Source organism: Zeus faber, assembly GCF_960531495.2.
Source record: "Zeus faber genome assembly, chromosome: 18".
In the NCBI taxonomy this organism is placed as follows: domain Eukaryota; kingdom Metazoa; phylum Chordata; class Actinopteri; order Zeiformes; family Zeidae; genus Zeus; species Zeus faber.
The window spans coordinates 10,775,431-10,795,646 of NC_137210.1; the positions used below are offsets into that span (position 1 = coordinate 10,775,431).

At 46.2% G+C, this 20,216-nt stretch overlaps 1 protein-coding gene across 2 annotated transcripts; it reads left to right on the plus strand.

The window, feature by feature from the left end:
- Positions 1-752: 752 nt before the first annotated feature.
- Positions 753-20,045, plus strand: med14 (mediator complex subunit 14). 2 transcript variants are annotated; one of them, XM_080018593.1, is made up of 29 exons: positions 753-1,064; positions 2,159-2,185; positions 2,315-2,420; positions 2,541-2,714; positions 3,325-3,454; positions 3,583-3,711; positions 3,866-3,973; positions 6,073-6,205; positions 6,892-7,042; positions 7,124-7,235; positions 7,397-7,522; positions 7,696-7,774; positions 8,029-8,188; positions 8,276-8,470; positions 8,829-8,963; positions 9,113-9,189; positions 9,420-9,580; positions 9,660-9,806; positions 10,491-10,735; positions 10,953-11,222; positions 11,860-12,109; positions 17,221-17,343; positions 17,580-17,756; positions 18,234-18,472; positions 18,559-18,738; positions 18,827-18,934; positions 19,107-19,232; positions 19,331-19,520; positions 19,808-20,045. In XM_080018593.1, exons 1-29 carry the CDS (start codon positions 886-888, stop codon positions 19,876-19,878), a joined length of 4,308 nt encoding a protein of 1,435 aa, XP_079874719.1. In that variant the 5' UTR covers positions 753-885; the 3' UTR covers positions 19,879-20,045. The 2 variants fall into 2 exon arrangements, with proteins under 2 accessions (XP_079874719.1, XP_079874720.1); XM_080018594.1 differs by lacking the exon at positions 17,221-17,343.
- The last annotated feature ends 171 nt before the right edge of the window (positions 20,046-20,216 follow it).

The following is a 20,216-nucleotide window of genomic DNA, read 5'->3' on the forward strand; positions in this document are numbered from 1 at the left end:
GAAAGCAACTGAACGTTCCCGCCAAATATCGCTGCATAGGCCTCCCGCATGGAAAGCCTGTGTTCTCATTTGCCCACGTTGTCACTTATTACGGTTGACATCAACGCAGTCGTATTATTTGCACCGTGTTGATCAAGTCCGGGAGAAATAAACAAAATAATGAAAAATCAAGTATTTCCTCATTTTGATTTGAACTCAAGTGAACTCGGGTGTCATCTCACATCCTAATTTTTTTATTTATTTATTTATTTATTTATTAATTTATCCCCCACCCCACCTCGGATATGTCCTTGAAGCCTCATTCTGAGAAAAAGGAAACAAAAGAAACAATATTTTGCTGTTTAAACTTTCAACGCTCATCTGTCGTAACGCTGTACATATTATATCGTTATTACCATTTTCACCGTTTCCATCCTGGTACACGCAGTAAGAGTATAGATTGTACGCACTGTGTATTTATGCAAACGTGCACAATTCCGTGTGTTTGCAGTGTCGATTGTTGATACAGGGGTTTGTTGTTTATTGATTATTGGTCGTTTTTTGGGGGGGGGGGGGTATTCGGGAGGCTCCGAAATCCTGATCCTTCTTTTTTTTTTTTTTTTTTTTTTCTACTCCCCACTCCACGTTTTCCCACCGACCGCACTTGTGATCGTTCCCGACAGCAAAGATGGCGGCCACACGGCGCTAAACACCACCCTGCGATGACCAACTAAACCCTGTGTCCTCAGCGGCGTTTCGGCGGAAAAAAGAAACAAGACACCGAGCCGCAATTAAAAAAGCCCGAATCCCGAAGCCTGTTTTTTCTTTTTACGCGGGAGGCTTTTGCGACTCGGTGGTTGTGTTTCAGGGGGAGCGTCGCTGCTAGCCCCGTATTGTCGTTGTAAAATGGCTCCGGTGCAGCTCGGCTCGGACGGGCAGCTGGTCCCTCTCGGGGCCCCCACCTCGGGGCCCCAGCCTCCACCTCCGCCGCCCGGCGCCCCGGCCACGCAGGGCGTCCGGCTCAGCCTGCTCATCGAGTTCCTCCTGCAGAGGACCTACCATGAGATCACCCTGCTGGCGGAGCTGTGAGTTCACTGTTAGCCGTAGGCCTCGGCGCTAAAGCCGAGGTCCTCAACCTGTGGTTCGGGACCCGCTCCGGGGCTCTCCTTCGATAGGCTCCCGGAGGTCTTCCAGCTAAAACGACGAATTAGTTAAACTAGCAACGTTCTTTCATTTACAAGACTTTAGCACAGTTGGAGAATGTGAAACAATGAAGGGTTTGACCATTTTTGACAGCAGTATCGACAGGAATGGAAGTTTGGACTAAATCACATGTGAGGGATAATGTACAGCGGTCCTCTGCATCCCAAACTACCCCGATCAGGAGCTGGACCAGCTCCTCTATCACTCCGAAGGGGGTTCTTTTGCTATAATGACCGGCTGGCTGCACCTTTCCCCCCTTATTACATGGCTTATTACATGCGATATTGATTTGAAATTATATTATAACTAGAATGCTTAGTTTCAGAACTAGGAAAAATACTCCACAACAATACAATATAGTTAATAATGCAAACATGTAGAAGACTATTGACTGTACAAAAAACTCCTGTCATCTGCCTTACATATGCCTATTAACTGTTAACTGAAGTGTGATATTCGCATTCATGTTTTGAAGTTTTCATTGTCGTTTCTACGTCACAATATTTCCATAAAATGTGAATCCAGGTGGAGAAGTGGTTGCTGTCTGTTAATAATGACCATTGTCACAGGCAGTCATTATTCAAAAATAACTGGCCACTGATAGGCGTCATTGACTAATAAGTATTGAGCATTCCACTGAGCCATGTAGTAACTAACAATAAAGAACTTCTCAGATTTGGGTCCCGAGAAAAAAAATCATATCAAATGGGGTCCCTGGCCTAATGCATGCCAAATTGAGGGTCCTCGATAGGATAAAGTCTGTCATGAATAGCAGGGCTTAAAGATAGGCGATAAACTCAAACTGGATTGAAATCAGATGACAATTTATTAGATCTAAAAGTTATATCTTCGGAGAAGGTTGGATGGATATCGGAAAGCTGCTGAATGGAGGCAGGCAATCCATAAACTTTATGAATGAGGTTTCGCTTTTGCATTGAGAATGTTGATGCTAATAACAATCTTTTGTCTATTTCAGACTCCCTAGAAAGACCGATATGGAAAGGTAAGATTTGTTCTGGAGTAAAGAAAGATTTATAAGGGGTTATTAGTTTTTGTATAAAGTTTTTTTTTCTTTAGATATAAACTGCATCTATGAAATGCCATCTAATATAAATATCCCGTTTCTCCCCAGGAAAATTGAGATTGTCCAGTTTGCCAGCCGGACCAGGCAGTTGTTTGTGCGTCTCTTAGCCCTGGTGAAGTGGGCGAGCAATGCGGGGAAGGTTGAAAAATGTGCGGTACGTATTGATGAAATGATAACCATCAGAGGTGGCCGTGAAAAATACTATACTATTACGAACTTCTTTCATTGCAACTCACCATCCGCTTTGACTCATCCCTGGTCTCCATGGTAACAGATGATCTCCAGCTTCCTGGACCAGCAGGCCTTCCTGTTTGTGGATACGGCTGATAGGCTTGCATCACTCGCCCGAGATGCCCTGGTACATGCCCGTTTGCCCAGCTTCGCCATCCCTTTCGCCATCGACGTGCTCACCACAGGGTCCTACCCACGCCTGCCCACATGCATACGAGTAGGTCACTGTCATGGCTGTTCACAAACCGTCCCTCTCAGCTAATGCTTTCTGGATTGAATGTACAGGAAATTGGTGGTTTAAAATGGAAATGAAAGTGAATTGAAAAGTCCCATAATTGCTATTTGTTCCATATTTATTTGGCTGCCACATTAGAAAAAAACAGCCTTCTCTATATGCTCTTTCCATTATTGGGGCTCAGATTTTCCTTCATATCCTTTGTGCTTTTTTTTTGCCAGTATGGACATTTAATAGGACTTGGATTGCATCCATAAAGGTCATAAAAAGGTCCTAAAAAGTCTTACATTCAACAAGTTGAAATCTGCCGAAACCCTGGGTCCGTAATCTCTTGATAGGGATGAACATTCACGAAAAAGGACAAAACACATCACCACCACCTCAGTTGATCGAGGGTAAACCCGGATGTTGAAAACAAACCTGTTGCAGTTTCAATTGGAATCCTGGGACTTGAAGTGTCATCCACCCAACACAGATCATTTTATAGATTGCCACTTTAAGTAAATCACGCCACAGTCATTTTCCATTTGATCTCACTTGTATTAAATTGTTTTATCTGTGTGTCTGTCTGTGTGCACATATCCACCTTTAGGATAAGATCATTCCTCCAGACCCCATAACTAAGGTGGAGAAGCAGACCACCCTGAGCCAGCTCAATCAGATTCTCCGCCACCGCCTTGTCACCACCGACCTACCTCCTCAGCTGGCCAACCTCACTGTTGGTAAGTAACGGTGTCTTTTTCCATACAATCACAAACTTATCTGTATATTTCCAACAGTTTTACCTTGAAGAAGACTTAACATGGATGTATGGCTGTCCTTGTTTTGGGTCGCATGAATGCTTCTCCAGCTAACGGTCGTGTGAAGTTCCGTGTGGAAGGGGAGTTTGAGGCCACCCTGACCGTGATGGGGGACGACCCCGACATTCCCTGGCGGCTGCTGAAGCTGGAGATCCTGGTGGAGGACAAAGAGACGGGAGGTAAAACAAAACACACACGCACACACACACACACACACATACATATCTCAACAATTCCATGCCCCTTTCATTTTCTTGGCTTCACAATTTCTATTAATGTTCCTGCCATTCTGTTCTCTCCATTCATCCTTCCCCTCTCCATCCCTCTCCTTAGATGGCAGAGCCCTGGTCCACAGTATGCAGGTCAACTTCATCCACGAGTTAGTCCAGGCACGTCTGTTTGCAGATGAGAAGCCCCTGCAGGACATGTACAACTGCTTGCGTATCCTTGTGCATGTGCGTGCGCGTGCGCGTGTGCGTGTGCGTGCGTGCGCGCGTGTGCGTGCGTGTGTGTGTGCGCGCGTGCGCGTCCACACCAGTGCTTTTGTACTTGCCCTGGAAACCATTGGCTTCTGTCCCAGTCTGGTGTCAACTACTGCTTTGGACCCAAAGTGTGTGCAGTAGCATACCGAGTATTGCCCGGTGAAGCAGACACGCACAGCATTCAAACGATCAACACAGCTGCAGAATTTCCTTCCTCTTAAAGACCTGTTTTCCTTCTTGCCTTGCTATTACCGACCCAATAGCTTTTTGTTAACATTACGGTGGCCATTCACAGTATCACCCAAGTCTTGGCAGGATAATGCATTTGATGTAGGCTATGTTATTGTTTATGGAAACACTTGCCGTTTTAATAAGTCAAGAGCTATGCGAACAGCAGCGTTTATCTACTTTTCCTTCACCTTTCCTACACAGCACATCTTGTAAACATTTCAAAACCACACACGGCAGTCATGTTAACGCAATAAGGGTGCCATTCGTCTCACTGTCACAACCGTTAGAGAGAGGCAAATTATGTGTTTTCATCCAACAGTCAGACCTATAAATGGTTTAAACCACAGCTTTAATGTTTCAGTCCTTTCGGGCAAAGAGGAAATGCAACAAGGAGCATCTTAGCATCCAAGCTAACATCAAAGGGCCTTAAGGGGGACCTATTATGAAAAAGTCACTTTTTCAGTGCTTATGCACATACATTTGGGTCTTTAATGGGCCTACTAACACTCAAACTGAAATAAAACAACCCAGTCAGTTTTTTTGTGAGCTATGTAATTCAGAAAACATGTGTTTCACCAAGCTGTTCAGATTGATGTTTCAGTCCTTTGTCACTTTAGGTGTTTTGCACCACAGGAACTTTTTTATAGTTCTGAGAACCTTTGGGTGATCCCTCCCTTTTTTGTGTCTGCACTGGAGGAACTAAGTACGATCGTAGTTCTTTGAACACTGTTTTTGAGAGACTTTTTTTTTAATTTTATTTGTTTAGCTCCTACTCCAGGGCAGGCACTTACTGGCACAAGAGGATCATTCGGTGACATAAGTGCACGGTGATAGGTCGAACACATGAGCCAATGCAGCACCAGCAACCGCCATAATTAAAAAGCTGTGTAAAACATTAACAACCACCTAAGCCAAAAATAAGATGCTTAATTTAAAGTAAACATGTCTTAATTAACATTCAATTTATTTCCAAAACATTAACGTAAAAACATATTGTAGGTGTATTCATTTCATTTATTTTATTTTATTTTATTTTACAACGTTTATTGAATGAAACAAAAAAATCCCTGTGCAGTGTAACGATGTGTGCCCTTGCCGGAGCAAACTTTAACATTATGTCTTGTAGATCTAATATGAGTGAAATTTCAGCAACTAGATTGCTTATTTCTCACCTCAAATTTGTTCATAAATAGATTTAGGTGGACTGCTAAGGTGAAATAAGTGAATGTTTACATACTTGATACAATGAGCTCAGACTGGGGCAAACAGATCTGGACTGGGCAAGGGAAGCAGCATCATTTTCATTTTAAGCGACACACACACTCAAACAGCTTGTCGAGGAACAGAGGGTAATAGAGGCATGTTAGAATGGCAAGAATGTATAATCTGAGTCGTATTTTCAGCAATAAACCTCTGACATATTTTAGCTCAGAGACCTATCTGATCTAGGAGTCATCTACCTACCTACCACCTGTTGAAAAGGAGCATAATAGGTCCTCTTTAATCAAGCTTGCGAGCTGAGCACCGACATGCTAATCAGAGCATCTCTGCTCTGCCTCTTCTGTACTGAAGCTAGAGGTGCAGCTTCACCTCTCAAAGAGCAGTCTGTGTTCGATACAAACAGCCCTTTTTTTTTTTTTTTTTTAAGGAGTGCTTCCTACAAAAGGAGTGTATGTGTCTGGAGGATGTGTATGTGTCCCTGGGCCCCCGAGTGTGTGCTGATTACTAATGGGGAAAATGTGTAGTATAATCTATCCTTAGTGTCCTAGTCTTAGAGGGTTTTTTTTGTTCCCACGCCGTGTCTTCCTTAAGCGCTGTTGCTTCCAGACTCCTTCTGCCTTTCACTGCAGCTGGAGGTGCTCCACTCGCAAACCCTGATGCTGGTCAGAGAGCGCTGGGGCGACCTGGTGCAGGTGGAGAGATACCTGCCCGCGAAATACCTCACACTCGCCGTTTGGAAGTAAGACTAATGTGCACCTATGTGTATTTGGATCACTTATACACAAATAATACACATGTATTAGGTTAAAAAAATAAAATAAAAACCCACCAGTAACTTCAATGGTTGACTATAGGGGTGTCGTGATTCCGAATCGAAATGAGCGTTCGATTGCAAACTTCGTAATCATAAGCAGGTTCGCTATTCTCCCTGTATTTTTGTGGGTAATATTGTCAGACATGGTGTCATATTGTTGCGGGCAAGATCCGACTTTCATGAAATTTGGTTAGGAGTTTGGAGGGCTGCGGTCGGCTCCGGAGGGTCTGCTGCATCCTTCCACACTGCAACCTGGCATTAGTGTTGCTGGAATGAAATTCGAATAGAATTCGAATATGACCAAAAAATAACAATAAAGTTCAATATAAGTTCATCCAGTTTGTTGCACAGTGAACACACAGTACAGAGAAATATTCCCGGTTACGGTATGCAAAATCCACGTCAGTGGAGACACACTGCGCACCAGCGCGTCTCCCTCTCCTCCGGCGGTTCACTGTGTGTACAAGGCACAGTGCAGCTTTGACCAGAATGTCAAGTACCTTAAAATCGAAAGTGAAATCGAATCGTGGATTTGGAGAATCTTCACACCCCTAGTTGACTAACCATAACTGGTTTAGCTGTTATTCTCAACACTGTTATTATTCTTTCAGCCAACAAGTCTTGGGCAGGAAAACTGGCACCGCCTCAGTGCACAAAGTCACCATTAAGATCGACGAATCCGACGGCTCCAAGCCGCTCCAGATATCCCATGAGCCTCCTCTCCCTGCGTGTGATTCAAAACTCATGGATAGGGCCATGAAGGTTAAACATCTTCACATTCGCTACGTAATAACTAAAGAATGTAGCTTGAATCTTGTGATAAATCATTTTCTCATCTTGTAGATTGACCACCTTTCAGTGGAGAAACTTTTGATCGACAGCGTTCACGCCCGCTCTCATCAGAAGCTTCAGGAACTGAAGGCCATTTTGAAAGCTAGCAACCCTAGTGACAACTGTGAGTAGTTCTTTACCCTTTTCCATTATTCAGACTTGAGAATGCGTAGTGTGTGTATTACCGGAAAATTAAATGTTAGGATGTTGGTAATCATGACTGGCTATGTGTACTTAGGATTTATTCAGCCGAGAGAATTTATCAATATGCTCTTTTAATGTCAGCATTCATCGAGACGGCTCTACCCACATTGGTTATCCCCATACTGGAACCCTGCGGTCGCTCTGAGTGCCTGCACATATTTGTGGACCTGCACTCTGGGATGTTCCAGCCCATGCTGTATGGAATAGGTACGAACAAGCGGAAGCAGAAACACACCAACATGTCATATCAATATTTACAGACAATTTGGCTCCAAACATGTTCAAGCGCTCTGGGTCTTTCTTGATATATTAGCTATAAATCATTTCCCTGTCACATTTTCTACAGAAACAATAAGGTGTTTCTCCTGTTCCTTCTCTAGATCAGTCCATGGTTGACGACATCGAGAAAACCATCAACGACGACATGAAACGCATTGTGTCCTGGCTTCAACAGCTCAAGTAAATCCATTGCTTTGAAATCACAGATTGCCTTAAAATAAAAGTATATTCGTGTAAATAACTGTTTGACACTGTTCGGAGGGGAGGCATAGTGAATGTGAGAGGCCAGATGGAAGGTTTGAATAATGAAAGACTGAAAGTAGTTTATGGGAAATAATTTCACAGGCGTACAGCACACAGGCGAGTACAATCAATAATTTTAAACCGTTAAGCTTGTCTTTCTTTCAATCAACCCTCGCTCTCTCCGCCTGCAGATTCTGGCTGGGCGAGCAGCGGTGTCGGCAGTCGGTGAAGCACCTCCCCACTGTGTGCACGGACGTCCTGCACCTCTCCAACTCCACCACGCACCCTGCGGGGAGCCTGTCCAAACACAAGCTCTTCATCAAGCTCACCAGACTGCCACAGTACTACATTGTGAGTTTATTGACCCAATATTTGACGGAAAAGGCATGCACGTTCCAGTAACACTTTGTTCCTTCTGCCTGCCATATTTGCCTGCAGGTGGTGGAGATGCTGGATGTTCCTGGCTCCCCCACAGAGCTCCAGTACAAGTATTCCTTCCTCTCTGTGTCTCAGTTGGAGGGGGAGGAGGGACCCCCATGCGCCCAGCTCCTGCAGCACTTCAAGCCCAAACTGGAACAGCTGGTGCAGGACCCCGCGTCAGGGAAAGGGGCCCGTCCCGGCACCAAGAGAAAGGTATACGACGACGGTATTGATTGGACTCATCATACCCTTCAGTGATGCTTGATCTACTGGCCGTCACAACTTTGGCATTTAAAAAAAGAAAAACAAAAGCCGAAGTTGTTTTGTATTGATACGTTCATGATAGATAGTCAGGTTATTTTGCTTCTATTAATGTTATTGTCAGATTTACTTCATAAACTAGTTGGTTAATTAGTTATTCTGAGTTCCTCAAATTATGGGGGGGGGGGGGAAATGAATTCAAACACGTTTTTTTTTAAAACATAGGTTGTTTTGTTTTTTTCTTTACCTCAATCCATTTGGTAAATATGTTGATACTTAATGTTGTGCCTATGTGTGTTTCTCTCTGTAGCTGTCTGGAGACCAGGGGATTCTGGAGCCGAAGAAGCCCAAGCGTTCGGGGGAGATGTGTGCCTTCAACAAGGAGCTGGCCCACCTAGTAGCCATGTGTGACACCAACATGCCCTTCATCGGTCTCCGAGCAGAGGTAAGAAAATTTGAAAAAAAAAATGTCATGCTGTGCTGATCAGCTCTTCCTGGTACAGCCTGGTCGCCTTTCTCATCTCTTCTTTTCTCTGATGTTACTACTCCCTCTGAGTCCTGCGTTTCTTTATTTATTTTTCTGTGTATGTGTAGCTGTCCAACATGGAGATCGCCAACCAGGGTGTCCAAGTAGAAGGAGACGGTTGCAGCCACGCCATACGCCTCATCAAGTAATGCATACATATACAGCAGTTAAAAAGATACTCTAGTCTTTAGGGAAATTTGCTCTTGGTCCATCTTACTCAGATTCAGACAAGAAGGTCAATACTGGAGTATCCCTTAAATGGACGCGTTCATGCCGATGCACCAGATGATCGCCAATGAAGGGGCGTAATCTTTCCAATGAAATCCACGCACCCGAAATAATGTTGATGTATCTCCCCGCTTCTCCCTCCTCAAGAATCCCCCCCTGCAAGGGTGTAGGAGAGGAGACCAGGAAAGCTCTGGAGCGCTCCCTGCTGGACTGCACTTTTCGCCTGCAGGGCAGAAACAACCGCACATGGGTGGCCGAGCTAGTGCTGGCCAACTGTCCCCTGAACAGTACGCACAGCAAGGAGCAAGGTACACACACTCCTCACTATAGCAAGACAAAGAATCAAACCCCCTGAGTCAGTCGTAATGTTGCCGTTTCTTCTGTTAGCCTCCACGCGGCACGTGTACCTGACCTACGAGAACCCACTGTCTGAGCCCGTCGGCGGAAGGAAAGTGGTGGAAATGTTCCTCAATGACTGGAGCGCCATTAGCCAGCTCTACCAGTGTGTCATGGACTTCTCACGTGCACTACCAGGTGTGTGTGTGTGTGTGTGTGTGTGTGTGTGTGTGTGCGTGTGCGTGTGCGTGTGCGCGCGCGCGTCACATCACATCACACCCACAGCATTATTAATTTGAATTGTATGGAAATATTCCAGTGACCGAGTCTCTGAATAAAGTATTGCGATAGAATTTGAGATTTAATTTGTTCATGATTCATAACGCATGAATATACCAAAAAATATATTTTACCCCAGCTTAAAGCTTAAATAGTTGAGAATATTTTTGTCTCAACATATGTAACCAAACTTTAGCTTTAGCTGTCAGCATCAGTATGATAAAGTTAAGGTGTGATCACCACTTCAGAATCTGCCCCAAGTCGGCACTGTGCTCTACTCATTACCTGATGGTAAAGCTGTCACAATTATAACATAATTGCCTGAACTCAATCACTTGAGCTTTGATTTTATAACAATAGATTCTATAATCATGATTTCATCTAAGGTTAAGGGAAATTTCAGCAATAAATGTTGCAACAAATATAATGCAAATCTGGTGCATTTCCATTGGTCGAGCAGAGGAAAGTTAACTGTCTATGTTAATTAGACAAGACAATTGAATTGTTAATTGCAATTATTTGTAACTAAAATTCCATGATGGTGACAGCCCTAGTGGTAGTATGCGCCATCAAAAATTAACTGGGTGTCCATTTCCTTTGCAGAGATGCCGTCGTACCTGAGCCTCTTCTCTGAGATCCGTCTGTATAACTACCGCAAGCTGGTGCTGTGCTACGGCAGCACCAAGGGCAGCTCCGTCACCGTGCAGTGGAACTCCGCCAGCCAGCGCTTCCACCTGGCCCTTGGCACTGTGGGGCCCAACTCTGGCTGCTCTAACTGCCACAACATCATCCTTCACCAGCTGCAGGAGATGTTCAACAAGAACCCCAACGTGGTCCAGCTCCTGCAGGTACCCCTGTTGAAATGAGCCACGGCAGGATTGTAAATGTTCCACAGCTTTCCCAATCTTATTAACATAGAACCATAAATGTTCTTGCTATGCTGCCATGCTATTATATTGTTGAGGAAACCACACTCCTGAATATTAATAGAGAGACACACATACTTTCTAGCTCTGCCTCTGCAGTCACATGCCTACGAGTGTATTTCTGTTGCGTGTTCTCCAGGTACTGTCTGACACGCAGGCCCCTTTGAACGCCATCAACAAGCTGCCCACGGTGCCCATGCTGGGACTGACCCAGCGCACCAACACGGCCTACCAGTGTTTCTCCATCCTGCCGCAGTCGCCCACGCACATCCGCCTTGCCTTCCGCAACATGTACTGCATTGACATCTACTGCCGCAGCCGGGGTGTGGTGGCCATCCGGGACGGAGCCTACAGTCTCTTTGATAACACCAAGATTGTTGATGGCTTCCATCCCGCGCCGGGACTCAAGGTAGCACAGGCGTCCCAACAACCGGCCGGTGCTTGACTTGAATGGTTGATTATTATTATTTTCTAAATGTATTATTTTCATACTTATTATTATAAAAAGTTAGCTGCGTTTTGAGGGCACAGTCCTAAAAGGCTGTAGTGAATGTATGTAAAGGGAATTTAAAAAAATACTAATTCTGAATGGGGAAAGTCATGGAATTGGAATTATTTTTTGCCTCGGTTTTGTAATACCATGGAACTTTTCTTGCTGCAATTTATATTTAAGAAAAAGGAGAAAAGAAAATACAACTTCACAGTTTGACTGATTTAGGTGTTTATCCCTCACAATGATAGGTTATTACATTAAGGGTCAGTGGCAATAATGATTGTCTAATTGAAGTTATTTATCCACTTTACATTGAGTAAAAAGTAAAATATTACTTATTTTGTTGGACTTGGAATCTGAAAATCTAGTTATAGAAGACTTTGCAACCAGTGCTTGTGCATTAAAACCAAAAATCTACCTGCAAACCTTTACTAGAATCAAAAGGTACTGCTTATTAGTCTGAGGCGGACACCATTGCATTTACATCTTTAAATAACTGTTTTTTTTTATATACGTTTTTGTCAATGGACTTCTTTCCTCCCCTCCTTTGCAGACTTTCCTCAACATGTTTGTGGACAGTAATCAGGATGCTCGCAGGCGCTCAGTCAACGAAGACGACAACCCTCCCTCGCCGGTGGGCGTGGACATGATGGACAACCTGATGACCCAGTTGCAAGCGCAGCAGCAGCAGCAGCCAATCAGAGGTGGCACAGGAGGAGTCTATCCCCCTCTCACCTCACCACCTACACCTTATCACGCCAACGTTGCTCCGTCGCCATCCATGATGCCCACCCAGTCGCCAGGTAGAAGTGTGTGTGTGTGTGTGTGTGTGTGTGTGTGTGTGTGTGTGTGTGTGTGTGTGTGTGTGTGTGTGTGTGTGTGTGTGTGTGTGTGTGTGTGTGTGTGTGTGTGTGTGTGTGTGTGTATGTGTGTGCGCGCGCGCGCCTTGTGCTTTATGTGCCACTTTCCAGCAAAAATCCATCCACGCTGTTTTCGCATGGATCAAGCTGATCATCTTTACAATCTTGTGTTTAAATTGTGTCTGCGTGTGACATCATCTTGAGCACCAATGAGAAGCAGGTGATTGGCAGCGTTTATGTGCAATTAAATGTTAGGAGATTATTCTATGATTTTACAGTAGCAGTCAAAAGTTGGAGTACACCTGCTTCAAATCAGGTCTTTAAACAGTTAATATTTTGTAATATGATATGTGTATTTGTATAATCAGTTAAAGCAGCATGATGTTACTGATGTAAAAATAATTTATTTTACCGGACAAATTTGAACCTTATCGGTTACGTTTCAATAACATTCTAGCAGCTGCATCATTAAAACCACTGACAGTGAAGTGAATAACATTGATCGTCTTGTTCCAATTGCACCAGTCAAGGGGTGGGATATATTAGGCCGCAAGTGAACAGTGAGTTTGTGAAGTTTATGTGTTGGAAGCAGGAAAAATGGGCAAGCGTAAGGATCTGAGCCACTTTGACAAGGGCCAAATAGTGATGGCTAGACGACTGGGTCAGAGCATCTCCAAAACAGCAGGTCTTGTGTGGTGTTCCCGGTATGCAGTGGTAGAAAGGTGTCAGAACACACAGTGCATCACAGCTTGCTGCGTACGGGGCTGCTGGCTGCAGAGCGATCAGAGTGCCCATGCTGACCCCTGTCCACCGCCAAAAGTGCCTACAATGGACACGTGAGCGTCAGAACTGGACCATGGAGCATGGTTCACGTTTTCTTTTACATCAAGGTGCATGTGTGTCCGTTACCTGGGGAAGAGATGACACCAGGATACACTATGGGAAGAAAGCAAGCCGGCGGAGGCAGTGTGATGCTCTGGGCAATGTTCTGCAGGGAAACCTTGGGTCCTGGCAATTATGTGGATGTTACTTTGACACGTACCACCTATCTAAACTGGGGCTGAACAATTTGGGAAAATTATGTATTTGCGACTTTTTTGACCAATATTGCGAATGCGATTTGTATGGAATTCTATTTTATTTTTAAGTTCCTTATCTTCTGTATTATTCACTAAACACAAGCAATAAATCATTCTGTAGCAGTGGTACTCAACCTTTCCCATCTCAGGAGCCACATTAACAAAACATTTTTTTCTGAAATGTCCCTTTACTCCATCAAATCATTATGCATTTTAAAATAAGGCTACCAGTAATATCTAATTATGGAATGAAAAGCATGATGTATGCAATAATTGCAATTTATTATTATTACCATGTTTTTATTACCATTGCAACCCAAAATGCATTATATATTATAAATCACAAACTATGTACAAATGTAGAACGGAGACAGCAAACCGGAAGTTACGTAGAGAAAGCGACGTGCAGACTCTACTGCGCATGTCTGCTGCAGCGATAGATGCCTTGTTCTCTGGAATATCGCACTTAAATTAAGTTCAATGGCTTAAATAAAAACCGTGGAATGGTGTAAAAGCTGTTTTTCTATTTATTAATTGCATGTGGTACTTGTAGCATGGAAGCTGATAGAGGATTTGGACACAGTCGTCTGGTGATAAGTTGCGGCTCCAGGTTATGACTTATATACGTAATAATATCATTAAATATGAATAATTAATAATAAAATTGCCAGTGGAAACCAGGTGATCGGCCTTTAATCACTCAGTTAACAGATCATTAATCACTACCAGGAAACAGATCTCCATAGATGTCAGGTTGACGTGTCTAATGGGAAGTTCAGTTCTGAATACTGCAGACAATGTCTCATTTGAAATAAAATTTGAAAAAAATCTAAAAGAGTACTTTAATAGATTTTGTTCAACACTTTAAACACTTGAAAGAGCTGCAACTAGTCATAAAAGAGTAACATGCAGCTTGCGAGCCACTGGTTGAGTATCACTGGGTTAGATTGTGTAACATTAAAAGAAAAAACATTTATTTATTTATTTTAACACCTTTGTGATTTGAAAATTGCATTCTGTTACATCGCTTTGTTGGTCTAAATTTGATTAATTGTTCAGCCCTAACCTAAACATTGTGCCATTGTTACACCCTTTCATGTCAACGGTGTTCCTTGATGACAGTGGCCACTTTCAACAGGATAATGCACCCTGCCACACTGCAAAAATTGGCGGGAATGGTTTGAGGAACATGACAAAGAGTTGAAGGTGTTGACTTGGGGTCCAAACCCCACATGGGGGACCAAGAGTGTGGGGATCGCATCGTGGGCAACACAGCAGAGAACCCCCACACTCCCTGCCGGGCTCCGAGTCACTCACCTTAACAGTTTTATGTTTGTTTAACATGCTATCTCCTCTACTCTTTTGTTCCCAATCACACTGAAACCATGACACACCCCTTCTCCGACGTGTTCGGAACATAGAACGTGACACGCCGGGGAAAAAAAAGGGCATTTCTCCTGGCAATGGGAAAAGTGTCAATCACCTAAAATTATCGGCAAATTTTGTTGTGAAAACAGTATTACAGAACTTAATTGGCTCTGCTGCTAACATCTTAGTGCCAGATACCACCTTCAGAGGTCTTGTGGAGTCCATGCCTCAATGGGTCAGAGCTATTTTTCCAGCACCTGCCTACACAATATTAGGCAGGTGCTTTTAATGTTGTGGCTGATAGGTATATGTTACAAACGCAAATATAATATACACCTTGGTTTTAACGCCCCTTGCGCAGACTTTGCTGCTTCCCGGAGCCGTGGACTGAGTGCTCGCTGCACCCTCTCCCCACAGTGAGGGACGGGGCCCCCTGCTACCTGCACATACAGCCAGAATGGAGTACCATAGAGGACAATGAGCCGTGTCTTATGAAGTGAACAGATCCACCTCTGCTCGGCCGCATCAACGCCAGATCATGTCCATGACCAGCAGATGAATGTGCTTGCGGCCGATTGCGGCCATCCTCTCTTTAATAAGTTTGGCCTGCCCTGAATGTGAGATGCTGACATGGAATAGAGGTGGAAATGGGCCCACAGCAAAATCCTTGACGCCGTGATGCATGGCTAGGGAGCGGATGCCACCCGGAACATATGAGGGCGTCGTGTCACCTCACCCACAGAGCGAAGTGTAACAGGGCCAACCAGACTGCCTCCAACTCTCACACATTGATGCATCTGGTCTTGTGGGCTCCCCCCAGGCATCTTTTTTTTTGTTTGTTTTGGGATTCCCATCACAAGCCCTGCGTCTTGCGCTGCACCTTTGGCCATCATGAGGCAAAGGTCGGTGGCCTTTGCGCAGTTTCACATACGTCTTGGGCGTGGCCTTTCCTGTCAGGTCCTGGAGGAGCCTGGCCTGGTAGGCCTGCAGCAGGTAGACATTATTAACCAGAGCCACAGCCTGCCCCACGGCCTTGTAGGATTTCTCCTCCAGATTCGCCGTCGCCGATTCCTCCGGGGGGGGGGGGGGGGGGGGGGGGCATTGCCAGGTGTCCCAACCCCGGCTCATTGTCCAGGGTCGTCCACTGGTTGAATACCTGGATGGGAGAGGGTGTCTTGTGTGGAGCGCCCCACAAAGACCTCACCTCCTGAGTAAACTCCTCCAGCACCGGGAGGGGACGTGTGTGGGGAGGCCGATCCCCAGCCTCCGTTAAATACGCCCTGGACAGCATGGAGGAAGCAGCGGGTCTGCCCACAGGACCCCCACAGCCCACTCTAGGATGTGCAGCAGCTCCTGGTATAAAGGCCCCTGGGACAGTTTGTGAGTCGCATGTTGTGCCTCCTCACCTGGCTCTTCTCCTTCCCCCTTCTCCTCCACCTCGGAGCCCCACTGAGTTGCGTGGTATGTTCCGCCATTCCTGGTGCGCGGCCAGCTCCTCCCAATCCACCTGGCACAGATGCTAAGGGAGATCCAGAGAGGTGGGGGAGCGTGGCCTCGAAACAAGACTAAGGATGGTTGTCAAGTTGCTTGTAAACCTTGTCCAAGGCAGTACGGGGACGACTAGGGAGGCGAGGGCTGAGACCTGAGACCTGAGGGGCCCTCAGGTCTGTAGCCAACGTAAATCTTTCTTCTTTTCTTTATAGAGGGCTTGCTTCCGATAGCGGAGAGCTGAATAAGCAAAGTGGTAGTATGACAGGCGGTGACCCAGTATATATAATGGGGGGCGGGCCTTCTGATGGGTGCCCAAGAGGCCCAATCACAGCCTGTCAAGGAAAAGTTCAGACTTGGTTTGTTTAAAGGGCCTTCAACTTTATTCAGTGGAGCTGTCTGGAGACAGCTTAATGCAAAGTAAGAACTTAAGTTCCAAATGAAGTAAATCCATCCAAATCAACACATGAAAGTTAATAACCAAATGTCGTGTGCTTGTTAGGCTGTTATTAAGGCAAGGGGTGGGTATAATGAGTCCAAGATTTAGTGATAACCCCCCCCCCCAACATATTTTAGAATTGCTTTAATACTGCCAAGTTTTGTTTTGTGTATTGTAACGCACTTTAATTTTCAAGTGTTTATACAAACGTATACAACACAAAATGTAGTTAATTATGAAAAAAGTGTTTCCAGCGAGTGTACTCAAACTGCTGATTGGTACTGTATATTGTGCAAGCATCAATGCACCCGTCATGGCCCAGAAAGACATGAAGCATGCAGCCAGTCCTGCTCCTTCCATCCATCTCAGCCCACCAGCCAAAGATACCACCCCCCCCCTCCCCCACCCGCCACCCCACCCAGCTTTAGTGCCTGCGTCCGTGTGTGTGTGTGTGTGTGTGTGTGTGTGTGTGTGTGTGTGTGTGTGTGTGTGTGTGTGTGTGTGTGTGTGTGTGTGTGTGTGTGTGTGTGTTTGTGTGTGTGTGTGTGTGTGTGTGTGTGTGTGTATACAAGGGTGTGTTTGTCTGTCTGGGCATTTGGAGAACTGGTCGACATCAAAGTCTGACAAGCCCTTTGCGCGTGTGTGCGTGTGTGCGCGTGCGTGTGTGTGTGTGTGTGCAGGGACCATCCATGCCTCTGGCTCCCCCAGCGGAGCCCTGAGGGCCCCCTCTCCCTTTGGGCCCACCCCGTCTCCCTCCTCTCTGGGGATAGCCATGGGCCCGACCAGCTTTGCGAGCCCCCACGGTAAGTGGCGGGGTTTGGAGGTGTGACCCGAATAAAGCTGGCTGGCCGCTGATAGGCTGGTGTGGACGAGGACTGGCGGGGGCGAGACTGAAAGATAATGCGCTTTTCTTTTCCGTAGACGTTAGCCAGAGACAGGCCCGTTAGCGAGGTTGACATGTCCATCCACCTGGCCGTAGTTGTTGCTTTGAATTGATCTCGCTGTGAGGGCTGATTTTGCCATCTGCCTTCTCACCCAGGCGCTCTGGACCCCAGCTCTCCGTACGCCATGGTGTCTCCCAGCCAGAGGAGCCAGTGGCCCGGCTCGCCTCAGGTGTCGGGGCCCTCGCCCGGGGCCCGGATCCACGGCATGTCCCCCGGAAACCCCTCTCTGCATTCACCCATCCCCGACCCCCACTCTCCACGCGCCGGGACAAGTGAGTGCTCTTTTGCTTCGCTTTCACATCCTTCAAGAAGAATCCACTGTAAGGTTTTAAACCTGAAGAATGGTGTTTAATGCGAGGTAGCTTGTGGTTCAGCACTGACTCTAGCTCTAAGAAATTTGAGGAGTGTCCAAATTCGATTTTCCAAGTGATTAGAATCAATAAGTACATATCCTACATAATAGTTTGAAATTCGAAAAATGTTTGAACAAGACTTGATATTTGCCAAAGATGTATTGTCATTTTAAGCAGTTTCAAAGCTTAACGCCAAATTGGGTCAAAATACAAAAACATTGAACTTTGCGTGCTGCATTGTGGCTGAATATTGAGCAGTTGAATGTCAATGCTCACTATAAAACCCAAATGGCTCAAAACTGCTTCAAGCATTTTGGAACAGATGATGTGCCTGTCCCATAACTATTGTGTGGAATTGGTCTGAGATGAAACACAAGACCTCCCTGTGTCTCTCAGGCTCCCAGGTCATGCCCAGCAGTATGCCTCCACCCCGCAAGCTACCTCAGCGGCCGTGGGCGGCCTCCATTCCCACCATCCTCACCCACAGCGCCTTGCACGTACTTCTGCTGCCGTCGCCCACGCCCTGCCTGGTGTCGGGCCTGGCGGGGAGCTACCTCTGCTCGCCCCTGGAGCGCTTCCTGGGCTCGGTCATCATGAGACGCCACCTGCAGAGGATCATCCAGCAGGAGCCCAACGTAAGTAGAGCAGCCTTATCCAGGCCACGGCTTATCAAAAAGGAAGTGACCGGCTGCCACCTCACGCTCTCCTCTTCCTCTTCCAGTTGTCCATCGTGAACTCCAACGAGCCGGGGGTGATCATGTTCAAGACAGAGGTGCTGAAGTGCCGCGTCGCTCTCAACCCAAAGAACTACCAGACGCTGCAGCTCAAAGTGACGCCGGAGAACGCCGGCCCCTGGTCCCAAGAGGAGCTACCGGTGCTGGAGAGGTTCTTTGAGACCCGGGTAGGTGCTTGCGATACACACGCACAACCACACACGCACCCATACACCTGCACCTGAGTGCACTGAGGTTATTCTCAATTTCCATCAGGTGGCTGGTCCTCCCTTCAAGTACAACACTCTGAATGCCTTCACCAAGCTGCTGGGGGCTCCCACCAACATCCTTAGGGACTGTGTGCGCATCATGAAGCTGGAGCTGGTGAGTGGGCTGCCGTTTGGTGGAGGTGTACTAGGGAAGGGGTGATGCATAGGTTTCCATTTCAGAAGGTTCAGGGCCGACTGTTTCTCGTTTAGTTCCTGTGCCTTGGCGGAGAAGCGTCTGTACGCGTAGCAACATGTCTGTTTCATTGTCCGATTCTGTGTGGCTGTAGTTCCCCGATCAGGCCGGCCAGCTGAAGTGGAACGTCCAGTTCTGCCTGACCATCCCTCCCAGTGCCCCCCCGATCGCCCCGCCCGGGACCATCGCTGTGGTGCTCAAGTCCAAGATGCTGTTTTTCGTGAGTTACTGCCCTTCCACCGTGCTCTCGTGTCGTACATGCTTTGTAGCGACGTGTCTGCCTGGCTGACCTCCTCCTCCCGCTGTCCACTCCCACAGCTCCAGCTGACCCAGCGGATCCCGGTGCCCCAGGAGCCGGTCAGCATCATCGTGCCCATCGTGTACGACATGGCCACTGGCCTCACGCAGCAGGCCGACATTCCCCGGCAACACAGCTCGTCGGGCGCCGCCGCACTCATGGTCTCCAACATCCTCAAGAGGTTCAACGAGCTTCACCCGGCCAGACAGGGTGAGATGCTATCCCAAAATAAATTAGATAAAATGAATAAGTACTATCCCTAAATGTTTCAACACATAGTAATCTTTGCTGTTGTTAATGCTCTCGTATAGTATTAAAATGTTTGTTTTTGTTCTTCTTTGACCTGTCTGAGGGACCGGGCTTTGGGGGGTGCTTTCAAAGCCATTCTTTAAATGTGGGACTGCAAAGCCTGTAAAAGTCTATTATACATATACATTTCACTTGACACTGGATGTGGGGGGTTTTTTTTTTACATTTTGGTCTGTCTTTCTCTTAAGGAGAGTGCACAATATTTGCCTCTGTGCATGAGCTGATGGCCAACCTGACGCTGCCCCCTGGTCGTCAGTAGCGACGACAGCGACCTCAGCCGGAGCCCGATTGGAACGATTCAACACTGGGACACACCAAGTGAATGGACCATCGGCTCAAGATGTCAAAATGCAACATATACCCTCTTTGCTTCAGCCAACGCTTCATGTACAGTTTCTAATATTAAAGGGAGTGACTTGTTCAGAAGTTCTGTTGGTTTCTTGCTAAACAGGTGACTCAGAGGTGTGTCTTGAACGAGACAGGCATTTGATGCAAAAGAATAAAAACTATTATGTTTTTCTTTCAGGTGCACTTCTAAATATTATTGAAAATGTGGTTTGTTTACCAAGACATGTACATTATTGTAAATTTGAGTAT

Bases quoted from the DNA above. Each gene is read 5' to 3' on its own strand.
- med14 (XM_080018593.1), top strand. From the start codon at position 886: ATGGCTCCGGTGCAGCTCGGCTCGGACGGGCAGCTGGTCCCTCTCGGG. The intron at 6,206-6,891 runs GTAAGACTAATG...TTATTCTTTCAG, and splicing joins CTCACACTCGCCGTTTGGAA to CCAACAAGTCTTGGGCAGGA. The intron at 9,807-10,490 runs GTGTGTGTGTGT...TTTCCTTTGCAG, and splicing joins CTTCTCACGTGCACTACCAG to AGATGCCGTCGTACCTGAGC.